At 36.0% G+C, this 19,307-nt stretch overlaps 2 protein-coding genes across 5 annotated transcripts in view; one reads left to right on the top strand and one right to left on the bottom strand.

The window, feature by feature from the left end:
* KLHL3 (kelch like family member 3) overlaps positions 1-19,307 on the top strand; it is a 382,736-nt gene that overhangs the window by 104,192 nt on the left and 259,237 nt on the right. The window lies entirely within an intron of this gene.
* The window catches only part of LOC143664277 (neuropeptide Y receptor type 6-like), a 35,721-nt gene continuing 24,778 nt past the window's right edge, over positions 8,365-19,307 (bottom strand). The window contains 2 exon segments of the mRNA XM_077137959.1: positions 8,365-9,051; positions 9,054-9,313. Of these exon segments, the coding sequence (XP_076994074.1) occupies positions 8,365-9,051; positions 9,054-9,313 (947 nt within the window).

The raw sequence follows: 19,307 nt of genomic DNA, 5'->3' as shown, positions 1-19,307 counted from the left end.
AACTTGGAATATGTCATTGGTAATAGAGACCATCAGGAGATAGAAACAGGGTAAGATAATGGGTAATTGGAGCTGAAGGGATACAGACTGTGCAACAAGACTGGATACAAAAACTCAGAAAAGGACAGCACAATGCTACCTAACTGTAATGTAATTATGTTAAAACACTGAATGAAGCTGCATCTGAGGTACAGTTTTTTTTTATTTTTTATTTTTTATATTTTTTTATTTTATTTTTTAATTTTTTCTCTCTATTATCGTTTTATTTCTTTTTCTGCTGTCTCTCTATTTCTTTTTCTAAATCGATGCAAATGTACTAAGAAATGATGAATATGCATCTATGTGATGATATTAAGAATTACTGATTGTATATGTAGAATGGAATGATTTCTAAATGTTGTGTTAGTTGATTTTTTTAATTATTAAAAAAAAAAACTGAATATAGAATTGCCATATGACCCGGCAATACCATTGCTAGGTATCTACTCAAAGGACCTAAGGGCAAGGACATAAACGGACATTTGCACACCAATGTTTATAGCAGCATTACTTTCAATTGCAAAGAGATGGAAACAGCCAAAATGTCCATCAACAGACGAGTGGCTAAACAAACTGTGGTATATACATACGATGGAATATTATGCAGCTGTAAGACAGAAGAAAGTTATGAAGTATGTAATAACATGGATGGACCTTGAGGACATTATGCTGAGTGAGATTAGCCAAAAACAAAAGGACAAATACTGTATGGTCTCACTAATATGAACTGAAATTAGTGAATAAACTTGGAATATGTCATTGGTAATAGAGACCATCAGGAGATAGAAATAGGGTAAGAAGATATGGGGTAATTGGAGCTGAAGGAATACAGATCGTGCAACAGGACTGGATATAAAAACTCAGAAATGGACAGCACAATACTACCTAACTGTAATACAATTATGTTAAAACACTGAATGAAGCTGAATGTGAGAATGATAGAGGGAGGTGGGCTGGGGGCACAAATAAGATCAGAAAGAAAGATAGATGAAAAAGATTGAGATGGTATAATCTAGGAATACATAGAGTGTACAATGATAGTGACTAAATGTACAAATTAAAAAAATGTTTTTGCATGAGGAAGAAAGCAATGTCATTACTGCAGGGTGCTGAAAATAGATGGTAATTAATATTTTAAAATTTCACCTTATGTGTGAGACTAAAGCAAAAAGTGTTTATTTGGTACAAAATTTATATTTTGACTAGTGCATTTCCTAATATAACTTATGTAGATAGGTTGATTGAACACCCTAAGTACTTGGAATCTTGAGTAGGACATGAGATTTTGTTGGTTTGTCCAGAGTGATGCCCCGATGAATCCCAGAGTGATTCGATCAGTGAGTGAAAAAGTATTTGCAAAGTCCCCTTCAGGGAATGGTGAGAACAGGGGAAAATTCAACTTCCCCAAGTTGAATTTTTGATATTCTCACAAGCAGTGTGGACAACCAAAGCTATAGGCTGAGCCCCCGGTCTTGGGGTTTGTTCATATGAAACTTAACCCCACAAAGGATAGGTCAAGCCTGCTTAAAATTTAGGCCTAAGAGTCACCCCCAAGAGAGCCTCTTTTGTTGCTCAGATGTGGCCTCTCTCCAGCCAACACAACAAGCAAACTCACCACCCTCTCCCTGTCTATGTGTGACATGACTCCCAGGGGTGTGGACCTTCCTGGCAACGTGGGACAGAAATCCTAGAATGAGCTGAGACTCAGCATCAAGGGATTGAGAAAAACCCTAGAATGAGCTGGGGCTCAGCATCAAGGAATTGAGAAAACCTTCTCGACCAAAAGGGGGAAGAGTGAAATGAGACAAAGTGTCAATGACTGAGAGATTCCAAACAGAGTCGAGAGGTTATCCTGGAGGTTATTCTTACGCATTAAGTAGATATCACCGTGTCATTCAAGATGTAATGGAGAGGCTGGAGTGAACTGCCTGAAAATGTGGAGCTGTGTTCCAGTAGCCATGTTTCTTGATGATGATTGAATAATGACATAGCTTTCACAATGTGACTGTGATTGTGAAAACCTTGTGTCTGATGCTCCTTTTATCTACCTTGTCAAAAGACAAGTAGAACATATGGAATAAAAATAAATAATGGGGGAACAAATGTTAAATTTAGTTTGAAATGCTAGTGATCAATGAAAGGAAGGGGTAAGGATTTGGTATGTATAATCTTTTTTTTCCTGTTTTCGTTTTGTTTCTTTTTCTGTTGTCTTTTTATTTCTTTCTCTGAATTGATGCAAATGTTCTTAGAAATGATGAATATGCAACTATATGATGATACTGTGAATTACTGATTATATATTATTATATATGTAGAACGGAATGATATGTTATTGTTTTTGTTGTTAAATTTTTTTAATTCACAAATAAATTTTAAAAAAAAAGAAAACATTCAAGCCTTCAGTAAGTAATAACCTTCAGTAAGTAATAGCCTTCAGCTATTCTTAACTTTCTTTTAGGTAGTGTTTTTGTTTTAAATTTTTATTAATAAAACAGTCAACATACAATATGAACACTCTTTTTTTTCATCACATAGTTGTATATTCATCATCATGATCATTTCATAGGACATTTGCATCAATTCAGAAAAAGAAATAAAAAGAAAACAGAAAAAAATTCATACATACCATTCCCGGTACCCCTCCCTTTCGTTGATCACTAGCATTTCAATCTACTAAATTTAACATTTGTTCCCCCTATTATTTATTTAGTTTTAATCCATCTGTCCATAAGGTAGATAAAAGAAGCATCAGACACAAGGTTTTCACAATCACACAGTCATATTGCAAAAGCTATATCATTATACAATCATCTTCAAGAAACATGTCTACTGGAACACAGCTCTACATTTTCAGGCAGCTCCCTCCAGCCTCTCTGCTACGCCTTAACTAAAAAGGTGATATCTATTTAATGTGTAAGAATAACCTCCAGGATAACCTCCCAACTCTGTTTGGAATCTCTCAGCCATTGACCCTTTATTTTATCTCAGTTCTCTCTTCCCTCTTTCAGTTGAGAAGGTTTCTCAGTCCCTTGAGGTTGAGTCCCAACTCATTCTAGGATTTCTGTCCCATGTTGCCAGGAAGGTCCACACCCCTGGGAGTCATGTCCTAGGGGGAGGGCAGTGAGTTTGCTTGTCGTGTTGGCTTTTGTTTCTGAGCAACAAAAGAGGTTCTCTTGGGGGTGACTCTTAGGCCTAATTTTAAGTAGGCTTAGCCTATCCTTTGTGGGGTTAAGTTTATATGAACAAACCCCAAGATTGGGGGCTCAGCCTATTACTTTGGTTGTCCCCACTGCTTGTGAGAATATCAAGAATTCTCCACTTGGGGAAGTTGAATTTTCCCCCTTTCTCACCATTCCCCCAAGGGGACTTTGCAAATACTTTTTTATTCACTGTTCAAATCCTTCTGGGATTCACTGAGGTATCACTCTGGACAAACCTACAAAATCTCATGCCCTGCTCAAAGTTCCATGTACTTACGGTATTCAATTAAGCTGTCCACATAAGTTATATTAGGAAATGCACTAGTCGAAATATAAATTTTGTACCAAATAAACATTTTTTGCTTTAGTCTCACACATGTTAAAGTTTTAAAATATGAATTACAGTCTGTTTTCAACACCCTGCAATATTGACATTCCTTTGTTCTTCTCCATCCAAAACATTTTTAAATTTGCACATTTAGCCACTGTCATTATATATTCTAGGCATTCCTAGATTATACCATCTCAGTCTTTAGTATATATCTTTCCTTCTGATTTCATTTGTGCCCCCAGGGTTCCTCCCTCTATCATTCTCACATTCAGCTTTATACAGTGTTTTAACATTATTGTATTACAGTTAGGTAGTATTGTGCTGTCCATTTCTAAATTTTTACTATCAGTCCTGTTGCACAGTCTGTATCCTTTCAGTCCCAGTTACCCAATATCTACCTTATTTCTATCTTCTGATGACCTCTGTTCTTAACTGAAATTATCCAAGTCCATATATTAATGTTAGTTCATATCAGTGAGACCATATGGTATTTGTCCTTTTGTTTCTGGTTAACCTCACGCAGCATAATGTCCTTAAGGTCCATCCATGTTGTTATGTACTTCATAACTTTATCCTGTCTTACAGCTGCATAATATTCCATCATATGTATGTACCACAGCTTGTTTAGCCACTCGTCTGTTGATGGACATTTGGGCTGTTTCCATCTCTTGGCAGTTGTAAATAATGCTGCTGTAAACACTGGTGTGCAATTGTCTGTTTGTGTCTTTGCCCTCATGTTCTCTGAGTAGATACCTAGCAATGGTATTGCCAGGTCATATGGCAATTCTATACTTAGCTTCCCGAGGAACCACCAGACTGCCTTCTACAGTGGTTGTACCATTTGACATTCCTACCAACAGTGGATAAGTGTGTTAGACAATGTTTTTTTTTTTTTACTAAAGCTGGAGAAATGCAGTATATCAGAAATGGGCTGGCTTTTACAGTGGGGATTTATTAACTTACAAGTTTGCAGTTCTGAGGCCATGAAAAATGTCCAGTTCAAGGCATCATCAGGTGGTATTTGAACTCCTCTGATAATGGATATGCTCATGGCCAGCATCTGCTGGTCCTTCTCTCCTGGGTTTCATTGTTTCAGCTTCTGGTTTCAGTGGCTTCCTCTTTCTGCTTCTCTGGAGGTTTTTTCCTGTGTTTTATTCTCATATGAAGGATTTCAGTAAGAGGATAAAGACTCACCTTTACTGAGGAGGGTCACATCTCAATTGAAATAACCTAATCAAAAGGTCCCACATGTAAGTGGTCTATACCCACAGGAATGGATTAAAAGAACTCCTTTGGTACAACATAAACTTTTCAAAATCTTAACTAGACTGTAAACTCTTTAAAGCTGTGCCTTATACTTTTTCTATTCTTTAATACAGTGCTAAATACATAATGAGTGTTTAATATATTGCTCTTTATTATTCTACAAAAACCAAAGCTTATAGGAAAAGGAGAATGACTCTTTTCATTGCACAGAGAATCTGCTCTTCATCCTCAGCTTAGAGTGGAGAACATGATATAAAATCCTGCAATTTAGCAGCAGAAGGACAAACAACTGTATTAAAAAATGGGCAAAAGACAAATAGAAATCTCTCCAAAAAAGACAAATGGCCAAAAAGCACAAGAAATGATGCTCAATGTCATTAGCCATTAGGGAAATGCAAATCAAAACCACAATGCGATGCCATTTCACACCCATTAGAATGGCTGTTATTATTTTTTTTAAGGGAAAAATAATAGGTTTTGGAGAGAATATGGAGAAGTAGGAATATTCATTTGTAGCTGGTAGGAATGTAAAATGGTGCAGTCACTGTGAGAGACAGTTGGGCAGTTCCTAAGAAAGCAAAGCATAGAATTACCATTTGAACCAGAAACTCCACCACTAGGTATGTACTCCAAAGAGTGCAGGGATTCACACAAATAATTTGCACACTGATGTCCATAGTGGCATTATTCACAATTTTCAAAAGATGGAAGCAGCTTAGTATCCATCAACCAATGAACAGAAAAATAAAATGTGGTGTATACATACAGTAGAATATTATTTAACCACAAAAAGGAATGAAGTGTGATACGTATGACAACATGGAAGAACCTTGAAGACATCATGTTGAGTGAAATAAGCCAGACACAAAAGGATAAATATTGTATGCTCTCACTGATTTGACACAATTAGAATATTATAGAGTCAGAATCTAAACTATATTTTAGCAGGAGACATAGTGGGGGTTAAGAAATGGGAAGTTAAACCTTAAAATGTATACGGTTCCTATTTGGTATGATAGAAATGTTTAGGTAATGGACGGTGATGATGATAGCACAACATTGTGAACACAATTAACGGCACTGAAATATATGTATCTGAATATGATTAAAATGGGAAATATTATTTTAAATATGGTAACAGAATAAAGAATGTTTAAGAATCCATGGAACTACACTACACAAACAGGGAACCCTACATTAAGCCATGGACTTTAATTATTAGTACAATTATAAAATGTGCTATTATCAGTTGTAATAAATGTTTCACACCAATGCAAGGTTTTGGTGGTGATGTATCAGAATCCTGTATTTTATGCATGACTGTTCTATAAATCCACACTTCTATGATAAGAAAAAATAAAAAGTAATACTAAAGAAAAAGTAAGCAGAGAGAAAACTTAGGGGCTTGATGTAAGTATATTTTAGCATTTTCTCATTCAGCTCAGCTTCACTGGACAGATGTATTCAGAATAGTTTATTTACTAATTTTTTGAGGGTATGAACATTTATCTCGCTAGTAGTCTTCTTTCCCAGAAACTTTCAAAGATGTGGGAAATTGTTCTCAGAGCAATATGATTTGATCAGCGGATAGAAAAGCAGATCTTTGGATCTTTGACTAGAGGAACCTATGTTTCTAGGGTAGGGCTATCTAGCAAACATGATGAGGTTCCAGCCTCAGGAGGATTCTTAGAAGGGAGATCACAGGCTGGGAGAAAGGTGAGTGAGAAAATGAGGCTCTATTTCATTCTTACAAGTGACTCTGGATGATGTGAACCATCCACAAATAGTGCAAAAAAAAAAAAAAAACAGAGGAAAGTTGATTTTCCTGAAATCTTTCCATGTTTCCTCTCATATATGATTTTCCCACCTCTGGGCCCCCTTGACGTTTGGTTTCCAGTTCCATTATACTTTCTTATATGGACCCTATCCCCCTCTCTGTCAGACATAAGTCCTTGAAAGTTAGAGGCGTGTGTTTAAAAACGCACTTAATTCACTACTTTTTTTTGAGGTAAAAACAAATCCAACAAAGGCTATTATTGACAGTTATATCACTAGTGACTCTTGTCTCATTAGAGCTCAAGAAAAGTTTAAAAGAAAGACAAAACAGTTTTACAGGAGAAGGATGGGTATTGGGTGTGGAGGTTAGAGGAAACTGGGTGTATTTGTGGTGGTGGTGAGAAGGGTTGGCAGGGAAGGAGTAGTGTCAGAGTTTGATGTCCTTTTCAGGTTTCAGTGATTTGATTGCACTCATTTTAGTAATAGAAACTAGAATCAATATATCTTTACTAAGTAAGTAAAATATCATATTGGATCTGAATTATAGGACTAACCACTTTAGAACAGATAGAAAGCTCACCTAGGGGAGAGTATGACTGCTCCCAGGGCTAGGGTCTACAATCCTGTACCTTAAGGATTCTGACCTGATACAATTTGAAGTCAGCTTTTAGATAAGAGCTTTTATTTGTAGCCAGTATTTTGGGAGTGTTACACTTTATTTCATTTGGGTGTCTTGCGGAGCTTTTGTTGTTCATAGTATCCCAAAATGATGTAACAGAGAATAGAAATCTTGAAGAGGAGGGAAAAAGAGAGAGTATGACAGTGAGGGCAAGAGAGAAGAGATTTCAGATATTAGGAAGGGGGAAACATGAAGACTGAAAAACAAAACAGAAAAGTGACAGGTATTCAGAGACACATTACCTTTTATTCAAAAGAAAGAAGAAAATACAGCTAAATTTTTGACAAATAAGCTGCAGTTCAAATTTAGTAAGTGTAAAGGAAATTTATCTAAGTCACGATTTAATAAAAGTCATTGATCTAATGGCTATAGTTTAATATCCTGTGTGATAATTATCTGATTCCTGTGTAAGTAACTTTGTGAGGATGAGGGAAACTTTTGAACTGTTTAAGTCATAAGATGTATGAGAGGTTTTAAGCAATCAGAAATTAATTATAAGATTGCTATTGATGAAATCCTTCATACCCAATGATAGCATCACAATGACCCCTACTTTGTATACATAAAGGATCAGAGATAAAACCCTTTTTCGTAATGAAAGCTCCATTTACATTGGCTACTAAAAAGTTAAAGTAATTTCTAGAATAATTAGAGTGCTAAAGAGTTTGTGGCCAGGTTCTAGTAGTGCTATTAGTATTGTCAGTGAAGAAAATGTACTGTTATAAACTAGAGAATTGAATCTTATTCAGGCATGAGAATTAATTATACTTACTTTAAATGTTGAGTTAAAACTACTACTTCTACTTCCAATCCTTTAACTAGTTTGGTAACTAATTAATCAATTATAATAGGGGACTTTCTGAGTATGGTAAGTAATTGAATGGTTATATGGTTGAAAGTTACGGGTTCCGTATCTGAAAACAGAAGTGCTTCAATGCTAAATACATAGAGTATTGTTTTTACCAGGCATATTGTTAGTAATAACTTTTGTGGGTATTCCACTGAATAAAAGGATTTGGCGACTTGGTTCTGTAGCCATCAATGCTGCTTGCCTCTCACTGGCCTAGCTGCTATCATTTGTGACAAAGGATGACAGCATTAGGTATTAACAATATACCTGTTGGTATGTGAGCCAATTGTAAAGACCCCCTGGATTCATCTGTGTGCATAGTGGAGATGGCAGTGTTTTCATATCTTTCCTGGGGTGCAAAGCACGAGCAGTGGTGAATAAGCACCAACCAGGTCCTTCTGGATATTTCGTTGAGAAAACCACAAAAGAGAGGATTTATACATGTAGAAACCATAGCAACCAAATGGCAAATTATAAATACCAGGTCATGGTGGTAGCTCATCAGCATGTCATGATACCAGTTGTAGATAATATTGAAGATGTTTAAGGGCAGCCAGTAGACCCCAAAGGTCACCACAATGGAAATCAACATCATGTTGACCTGCTTATTCCCACTGAGCTGGTTCTCATTTTCCCTCTTCCTGTCGACCTTTCCATTTCTCCTGTGGAGGCAGATTGCAGTCTTCAGGTAGCAGATGAGGATGAAGCCTAGAGGGACACAATCCTGGAGCATAAACAGGGAGGTGGTAAAGAGGAGCTGGTTCATTTTAGAAGGCCAGTTCTCTACACAGGTGACTTGGTGGGCATAGGGGTCAGTGGGGAGAGAGAGATTGTAGAAGGGCTCATCAGTGAGGTGGTAGGACAGGAAGAAAGGAATGGACAAGAGAAGAGAAAACAGCCAAATCAATGTTTGACACACCAGTGGGCATGACATATACTGGACTTCCAGCCACGGGGCTTTGCAGTCAGCTGGTATCTTTCAATAGCAATTAACACGAGTGTAAATATGGACACAGAGATGGAAACGCCCTGCACATAGGAAGTCAGTTTGCACATGGTATCTCCAAATATCCAGTGATCCATCAGAGCGTAGATGACAGTAAAAGGGATGCACATGACACAAACCAAAATATCAGAGAGTTTTGTGTTTTTTTTTCCCCGACCCTCATTGTCTATAAGAAAGAAAAGCTTCCTATGAATCCTGCAAAGATATGTTTGAGTAATAGTATTCTCTTTACAGAAGTGAAAATTCATACAGTTTTGCAGAGTTCCTAGCAGAATGGCAATAGAAAGGGCAATAAAAATCAGAAGCCCCTGTGTTTTCCATACTTGTTGATCTGGGCTGTCCTTTGCAATGAATGTGTATCACTTACCATCTACTCCCAAGTAGAAGTCCTTTCTACAAAAGCAGATCTGAAACTGAGTAGATGCCCCTCTATTCATCTTTGTGCTGATTAGTAGCAAAGTACAAATTAGGTCCCCAGTCTATAAATTCCTAAAGAGGCCTAGAGTTCAGAAGAGCCAGAAGGTCACATGGGCCTCAACTTGGAGGGAATAAAAATGAAGTGCTAGGGTTACATTGTCCAGTGCCCTGTACACAATACAGAAAAGATTAGTAAAATTCCCAAAGATGGACTTTAAATGGGAATGTAGGATTTATAATTTACATATGTTGTAACTATTAAATTAAAACATTTAAATCTTGCCTGTGGGGAAGCAAAATAATGCTAAGCCCTGATGCATAAAAATAATTCCTGGGAAACATTTCTATTTTAGGAAAGATCATCTTTGGCTTGTTTGACTGGAAATGACCTAAGGTATATGAGATCCCAAATTATCAAGTGACATTTGCTCAAAAATATGAGTGTATGGCAGAAGTAGATAGTCTTCAGTCTTTGACTTGATGTTTATATAGTGCAGGAGGCAAAGGCCTTGAAGTGGATCCATTTGTAAGTTTTCAAATTTTTTTAAATACCAAAGAACACCAAACAAATGCAAACATTCCTATTTTGATCATTCTGTTCTACATATATAATCAGTAATTCACAATATCAGTAATTCACATAGTTGCATATTCATCATCATGATCATTTCTTAGAACATTTGCATCTATTCAGAAAAAATAAAACGAAAACAGAAAAAAAAATTTATGTGTACCATACCCCTTACCCCTCCCTTTCATTGATCACCAGCATTTCAAACTACATTTATTTTAACATTTGTTCCCCCTATTATATATTTTTATTCCATATGTTCTACTCATCTGTTGACAAGGTAGATAAAAGGAGCATCAGACACAACGTTTTCACAATCACACAGTCACATTGTGAAAGCTTTATCGTTACACAATCATTTTCAAGAAACATGGCTACTGGAACACAGCTCTACATTTTCAGGCAGTTCCCTCCAGCCTCTCTGTTACATCTTGAATAACAGGGTGATATCTACTTAATGTGTAAGAATAACCTCTAGGATAACCTCCTGACTTTGTTTGGAATCTCTTCAGCCATTGACACTTTGTCTCATTTCACTCTTCCCCCTTTTGGTCAAGAAGGTTCTCTCAATCCCTTGATGCTGAGTCTCAACTCATTCTAGGATTTCTGTCCCACGTTGCCAGGAAGGTCCACACCCCTGGGAGTCATGTCCCACGTAGACAGGGAGAGGGTGGTGAGTTTGCTTGTTGTTTTGGCTAGAGAGAGAGGCCACATCTGAGCAACAAAAGAGGTTCTCTTGGGGGTGACTCTTAGGCCTAATTTTAAGTAGGCTTGACCTATCCTTTTTGGGGTTAAGTTTCATGTGAACAAACCCCAAGACTGGGGGCTCAGCCTATAACTTTGGTTGTCCACACTGCTTGTGAGAATATCAAGAATTCAACTTGGGAAAGTTGAATTTTCCCCCGTTCTCACCATTTCCTGAAGGGTACTTTGCAAATACTTTTTAATTCACTGTTCAACTCACTCTGGGCTTTATCACTCTGGACAAACCAAGAAAATCTCATGTCCTACCAAGGTTCCATGTACTTATGGTGTTCAATTAAGCTGTCTACATAAGTTATATTAGGAAATGCACTAGTCAAAATACAAATTTTGTACCAAATAAACATTTTTTGTTTTAGTCTTACACATAAGTTGAAATTTTAAAATATTAATTTCCATTTGTAACTTTTAATACAAAAAGTATATTGCATTTAACATTTTTTGGTAGTTTTGCATTTAAAAGCTTTAGGATCACAAAATAAGAGCATAACTTCACCAAAGTCTCTGTGTACATATATTCCTTTCTATATCTGAATGTCTTTTTGTTAGTGTGTGTCTTTTTCTCTGTCTCTTTATTCATACATGTTTGTTATTGGGGGTTGGGAAGGAATAGAATCTGTGTGTGTCTACCCCTTAGTGATTTTTCCATACCTTTCATTGCTTTCCTTTCTCTTCTTCCTTATTTCATTCTCTACCTCTGTTTTCCTCTTTTTCCTTAATTGGTTATATTGCAGAAAAGACTAAAGCATAGTTTAGATTAGTTGTTACATTTCTTTAGGTGCTGTAGTATTTTTAGCTGGAAGTGACTCTGAAGGCCTTTCTAATCTACCCCTCTCATTTAACAGATGTTGCAGCTTTGCTGCTGCTTACTAACAGCCAAGTCTCCTGGCTCTTGGAGAGTTCAATGCTCTTTCCACTGTTTTCTGCTGCCCCTTGTTCTGTGTTTCTTGAATATAGTTTGTATTTCCTGTTCTTAATTTTTAAAGCAGGTGAGTAGAACAGTTTTCCCCTTGCTTTTCTATTAAAAGAATATCCGTAAGTAGCTTTAGGGAGTCTGTGGCTTTGGGCAGAATGAAGTTTTGGCCTACCTCCCTTGTGAGTTTGTGGGTGGGGTCTAAAATTTGCCTTATGGTAGCTGAAGAATCCTTTCCAAATTGCCTGGTCTGCTTTTCTCTTCCTGAACAGATTCACATTGCAATCATCCCTACACAGAATTTTTTCTGCCTTTCCTTACACCTCTGGGAATGCAGATCCTATGGCTTTGTTAATGCAAATAATATCTCACATATGTTTAAGGCTTAATGATTTTCAAAGTACTGTTCCATTTGTTAATTCATCGTTAAGAATTCATTTGCTGATAAGGAGGGCTGTCTTACTAGGTCTTTCTAGCAGTCCTGTACTCTAGATAGGAATGATACTTTAATTCCGATTTTGTAAACATGGAAACTAACACCGAATGACTTATGCATGGTTGTGTAGTTAGTAGCAGAGACAGGAATAAGATTTCTAATTTCTAAACCAGGCACAAAGCAATATTTCTAATGTTTTGGGTCATTTCCTTTTTTTGAAAAAAAAGTCAAATAATTTGTGTTCCATGAAAACAAAAAGAATTAGATATGTCTTAGAGCTTTCCCTAAGAACAAAGTATAGTAACTAACCACAAGAAGCATCAAGAGACAAATGCTGGGCGGACCACGGTGGTTCAGCAGGCTAGAATGCTTGCCTGCCATGCCAGAAGACCCGGGTTCAATTCCTGGTGCCTGCCCATGTAAAAAATAAATAAATAACAATATATTTCTAAAAAAAAGAAACAAATGCTTACGCTTGTAGTCCTATTAAAAAGTGAAGTTGTCTTGATTATTTAACGTCTTGCAAATTCCTTATCCCTGTTCAACTTTTACCATTCCACAAAATCAGATTTCATATTTGTCTAGTGTAGAAGTTTGTGCTGTCTTTTAAGATTTTGGGATAATATTTGACCCATCCATCCATTCTGTTATTACGTGTACTTTGTTTTTCTCTGCTGGAGATGATTCATCTGTTTTTCCTTCAATTTGATGATTTCCCACTCCCATATAAAATGTAATGGAAAACTTATGCACTTTTCATTTCCCAAAGCCACTTTAAAAATCAAGCCAACATGGAGAGGCTGGCGGGAACTGCCTGAAAATGTAGAGCTGTATTTCAGTAGCCATGTTTCTTGATGATGATTGTATAATGATATAGCTTTCACAATGTGACTGTGTGATTGTGAAAACCTTGTGTCTGATGCTCCTTTTATCTACCTTGTCAACAGATGAGTAGAACATATGGAATAAAATTAAATAATAAGGGGAATAAATGTTAACATAAATTTAGTTTGAAATGCTAGTGATCAATGAAGGGAAGGGGTAAGGGGTATGGTATGTATAATTTTTTTTTTCTGTTTTGATTTTATTTCTTGTTCTGTTGTCTTTTATTTCTTTTTCTGAATTGATGCAAATGTTCTAAGAAATGATCATGATGATGAATATGCAACTATGTGAGGATATTGTGAATTACTGATTATATATAACAGAATGATTATATATTAAGAATGTTTGTGTTTCTTTGTTGTCATATTTTTTAAATTTAAAATTAATAAAAAATTTTTTAAAAAATCAAGCCAACACGGATTGTCTGAATTGATTTTAATTTTCTTTGAAGTTTAATTACAGAGCTTTTCAATTTGGAGATGTTGGGGTTTTCAAATTCTTTTAAAAAATAATACATTAAATGCATCAGGAAAGAAAAGCTAAACTCTGCAAAAGGAAATAAATGTACCTGAAATACCTGGTTTTTAAAATTAATTATAAACAAACAAAAATAAGTAAAACCCTGGTGTGCCAATCACAGCCTTTGGTAGTTTCTTTTGGTAGTTTTCTTACAATGGTGCATTCTAAAGTTATAGGTTATTTTTCAGATTATATAAGTAAAAAAACATCTGGTACAATTAGGTCTGAAAGTACTACAGTTACAATTTTTAATGATCTTCACATATTTAAAAACAAACATTTTAACATGAAATCACAGTCAAAAAATACATTTGCAGGGTATCTGATATCTTGCTATTTGGGGGATTTTATTTTACTTCGTTGCTTTAAAATTCAGTGCAGAGAAGTTGTTGACTGTAGGGGAAATAAAGTTAATTAAAATTTTGTGTTAAAAAAATACATTTGCAAGATTTTTCTTTAGCATTTTAGAGGCTTATTTCCAAGTCTCTTACCTATTGGAAATTTCAAACCCTATTGCTGTTCTTTTCAGCTTCAACATGTTTTTTCTCCATTTCCATTTTTTAGTTCATTTTTCTATGTCAAAAGATGACATGCTAGCTATTTCCAAATCACAGCACCCCCTTCATCCTTTTTGGCTTATCTGTCTACCCTAGAGTTGGAATAATCGCACAAAAGATCAGACTCTGTAATCCAGTAGGCTCTGAAGGCCATTGTAAAGAGCTGGAAGGGAGGAGTCAGAAAGATCAGCAGCAGTGATGTTAGATGGAGCTATTTTCAAAACTTCCCTTGCAGTCATCTTGTAGAGATACAATAAGAGTGCATCTTGAAAATCAGTGGGATAGTCATATTTATACTTTTTAAAACTTAACTTTGCCAAATTGAGACATTTGTTGTAAATATTCCTGGGAAATTATTAGTAAACATTAATGGTTGTTCTTAGAGGACTTACTATCAGTTAGATGGGTTTTATTCCTGAATTCGCTATAACTTTTGCAAACAATAAAATGATTTTAAAATTGAAATTAATTGAAATTTCACTGGAAAGTATGGATTATAAATATTATAAAGATTTTTATCAATCACTTTGAAACTTCCAAAACCTGAGCTGGTTATTGACTATAAATGAAGACATAGAGATTGAAAACCTCTCTTTCTGTATTAGAAAGATTTTTGCAAGAAGGGGGTTATTCCACATGGTTACAAAAGACTGAATAAGTAAGCTTTAGATTGAATATAAGAAATATTTCCCTAGATTGAAAGTATTTGAAGACTTTAAAAACAAGCCTGTAGAAACTATAAATGTTGGAGAGGTTGTGGAGAAATTGGGGCACTTATGCACTGCTGGTGGGAATATATAATGGTACAGCTGCCATGGAAGACAGTTTGGCGGTTCCGTAGGAAACTAAATATCAAGTTGCCCTATGACCCAGCAATAGCAATACCTGGTATATACCCAGAAATGCTGAAAGCAGTGACACAAATAGACATTTGCACACCAATGTTCATAGCAGCATTGTTCACAATCGCCAAAAGATGGAAACAATCCAAGTGCCGATCAACAGACAAGTGGATTAACAAAATGTGGTATATACATATGATGGAATATTATGCATCAGTAAGATGGAATGATGTCCTGAAGCACATGACAAGATGGATGAGCCTTGAGGACATAATGCTGAGTGAAATAAGCCAGACACAAAAGATAGATACTATATGACTCCAGTTTTATGACCATGGTAAAGGTAAAATCAGAGGCTTATAATACAGAATATAGGGGACTTGGAGATACATAGAAGCTAGAGATGGGTTAATGGCTAGCTAATGAGGTTGAGCGTGAATGTAAGGGAATAGATAAAAGTGAAGGCATTTCTCTAGTGGGTCTATAACTAATATTACCATATTGAAGGTGAACAAGATTGAACGGGGTTGTATGATGTATGTGTCCCACTGATTAACACTAGAAATATAAATGGGTTCTTGCAGGAACTGCTTTAAGGGTATGATTCATGTACAAAGAGTGTTTAAGTTCAGGGTACAGGGGGAAAACTATTATTGGATATTATGGGCTATGTTTAATAGGAAAACATTAGCAGTACCACAGCAACAGCAGGGGTAAATAATGGAGCAGTTGGGGGAGGGGGGATAAGAGTTAAGGGGAAGTTTAGAGCTCCTGTTTGGTGAGGGTGTGTTTATTGGCTATCTTTCTCTTGGTAACAATGAAATTATTTAACATTGAGAGTGTTGATGGACTATGGACTTTGGGCCTTATCATGAAGCCTAATGAATGCAGGTAGCTGAAGAATACACTGACTGAGAAGTAGATTGGTGAACGATGATGTATACATATGATCAAATATTGGGCTGTGACAAAAAGGAATGAAGTTATGAGGCATGCAATGATGTGAATGGACCTGTGGGACATTTGGTGAGGTAAAATAAGCCAGAAATGAAAGAACAATTATTGTATGGTCCCCTTTATAAAATGCTTATAAGAAAACAGAGGCCTAAATTGTTGGTTCTTACACCAGACACATCTAGTCTGGAGTGGTAATTATTATTTCTGGATTTTGAGAAGCTGCTTTATATATCTATAACCCAGTATTTAGAGATAAGAATGAAGCCAATCAGGTCTGGATTAAGATAATTCAGAACACAGGGGTAAGGAAGACATTGTCTATATTTTAGAACAGCACCTACTCTTTGAGACCAAAGGAAAAAAGGTTTATTTTGTCCAGAACCTAAATTTTCTGTAGCGCATAATCTAACTCATCCTGTCTGGATAGCTCATTTGAACAAATGAAACACAGGGATCCCAGAATAAGAATGAGGTCCTTTAATCTTGTATAGTTTAATGCAATGCCTGGATACATCCCAGAATATAGTAAGCAGATAATGAAAAGGTATTGGCAAAGTTCCTTGAGGAATGTGGGAAAAATATGAAACTATTAAACTTTACCATCAGGGAATCCCCTGATACTGTATCAAATATTGGGGACACTTAAATCAATAGGCTAACCCCTTGATCTTCAGGCTTACTCTTATGAAGTTTGTATAGGTAACGGAGAAGCTTAGCCTACCTACAGGTATGCCTAAGATTACTTCTGAAGGACCTCTTTTTGTTGCTCAGATGTGGCCTCACTCTTTCTAAGCCCAACTCTGCAAGTGAAATCATTGCCCTTCCCCCTACGTGAGACATGACATTCAAGGATGAAGGTCTTCCTGGTGACATGGGAGATGACTTCCAGAGATGAGTCCAGCCCTGGCACCGTGGGATCAACAATGCCATCCTGACCACAAATGGGAAAAGAGGTGTAACTAATAAAGTATCAGTGGCTGAGAGAGTTCAAGTAGAGTCGAGAGGATCCTCTGGAGTTTACTCTTATTCAATCTTCAGTTAGACATTGATACCTGTCATAACTTGCCAAACCCCAACCAAAACCATTCCAGCCAATTCTTAAGAACACCTAGGATGTTATATAAGATTCCACAAAGGTTCCATGCACTAGGGTAACATTCCAGAAAGCTGCAACCTCCATATGGGTCCCTAGACCAGATAAGCCCTGAAATCTAGAGGAGCCAGCCTCTCTAGAACATCAGCTAGTTCCATCTCCTTACTCCATTTTACTGATAGCCCCTTCCAACATGAAAAAGTTAGAATGGCCGTAGCCCAAATAACCCTAAAGAGTGGGAGAAAGATCAAAGGTGATTGTGGAGTTACACAGAGAAGGTAGGATTTAACAAATGAAAATGATTGCTGAATCATTAAATTGATATTTCTTATAGTTTCCAGCATCTTAGAGCAGCTAGAAGTAAAAATCTAAAATTGTGGAATTGTAACCTCAACTCTGAAATCTGTTCTACAACTAAGTGTTGTGCTGTGCTTTGAAATGTATTACTTTTTTGTATATATACTATTTTTTACAAAAAAGAAAAGTTAATTGTAATGATGAAAAATATTTATTCCTTCTAGCCTCCTATATTCCAGAGCAACTAGAAGGAAAAATCTGAAAGGATGGTATGGTAGCCCATGACAAACTCTGGGATCTGTCCTGTAACTACTTGTTGAAGAGTGCGCTGAAAATTATTGCTTTTTTCTTTCTTTGCTTTGTATATATGTTATATTATACAATAAAATTTTTTAAAAAAAGCCTGTAGAATATTGTGTGTTGAAAGTTTTTTTCTTTTTGGCACAGACTATTGTATAGACTAGCAACAGTTTTAAAGATTTCCTAACCCAAAGATTCAGTGTTTGAAACCCCAATTTTAAAACTAAACCATGCAAATCAGTTCTGTTCCCCCATCCAAAACGCCAAACTAACCAATAAAACGTGAAATATTCAGGCAGTCAGCAGCATTGAAATTGTGTATCTGTGTTTTATAGAACCCTGCCAGGTATACTAAGAGATCATTTCAGTTGGCTGTGATGATGGTGATGATTTTGTGATGTACCTTGAGTTGAACAAAGCTGTCTGAATGCAAATTCTCCCATATACCTAGCTGAGTGACCTTGAACTTCTTTCTATGCTTTTGACTCCTTTTTTCTTTTTTTTTTTTTTGGCATAGGCAGGCTCCAGGAATCGAACATGGATCTTCCACATGGCAGGTGTGAATTCCACCTGCTGAGCCACCATGCACGGCCCTTGACTCCTTTTTTAATAGTAACTATTGCTACTTTTCTTATGTGATTATTCTAAGATTAATGATAGTACATAATAGATATTCAATTAGTTGTAGTTATTGTTGATTTTTAGAATTTTCCTTGGTAGATTTATATTATCCAGGTTAAGAGCAGATTTATCAGAAGGAAAGATAGATGATATAGACTGAGATGGTGTAATCTAGGAATGCCTAGAGTGTACAAGGATAGTGATTAAATGTACAAATTAAAAAAATGTTTTTGTATGAGGAAGAACAAAGAAATGTCCATATTGCTGAGTGTTTAAAATAGATGGTAATTCATATTTTTTTTTATTAACAGAAAGAAAGAAAAAAAGAAAAAAAAAAGAAAGAAATTAACACAACATTTAGAAATCATACCATTCTACATATGCACTCAGTAATTCTTAACATCATCACATAGATGCATGATCATCGTTTCTTAGTACATTTGCATCGGTTTAGAGGAACTAGCAACACAACAGAAAAAGATATAAAATGTTAATATAGAGAAAAGAAATAAAAGTAGTAATAATAGTAAAAAACAACAACAAAAAAACCCTATAGCTCAGATGCAGCTTCATTCAGTGTTTTAACATGATTACTTTACAATTAGGTATTATTGTGCTGTCCATTTTTGAGTTTTTGTATCTAGTCCTGTTGCACAGTCTGTATCCCTTCTGCTCCAATTACCCATTATCTTACCCTGTTTCTAACTCCTGCTGGACTCTGTTACCAATGACATATTTCAAGTTTATTCTCGAGTGTCCGTTCACATCAGTGGACCATACAGTATTTGTCCTTTAGTTTTTGGCTAGTCTCACTCAGCATAATGTTCTCTAGGTCCATCCATGTTATTACATGCTTCATAAGTTTATCTTGTGCCTAAAGCTGCATAATATTCCATCGTATGTATATGCCACAGTTTATTTAGCCATTCTTCTGTTGATGGACATTTTGGCTGTTTCCATCTCTTTGCAATTGTAAATAACGCTGCTATA

The sequence above is a fragment of the Tamandua tetradactyla genome, chromosome 20 (assembly GCF_023851605.1).
Source record: "Tamandua tetradactyla isolate mTamTet1 chromosome 20, mTamTet1.pri, whole genome shotgun sequence".
Classification (NCBI taxonomy): Eukaryota; Metazoa; Chordata; class Mammalia; order Pilosa; family Myrmecophagidae; genus Tamandua; species Tamandua tetradactyla.
This window is presented reverse-complemented; position numbering and strand designations above follow the sequence as displayed.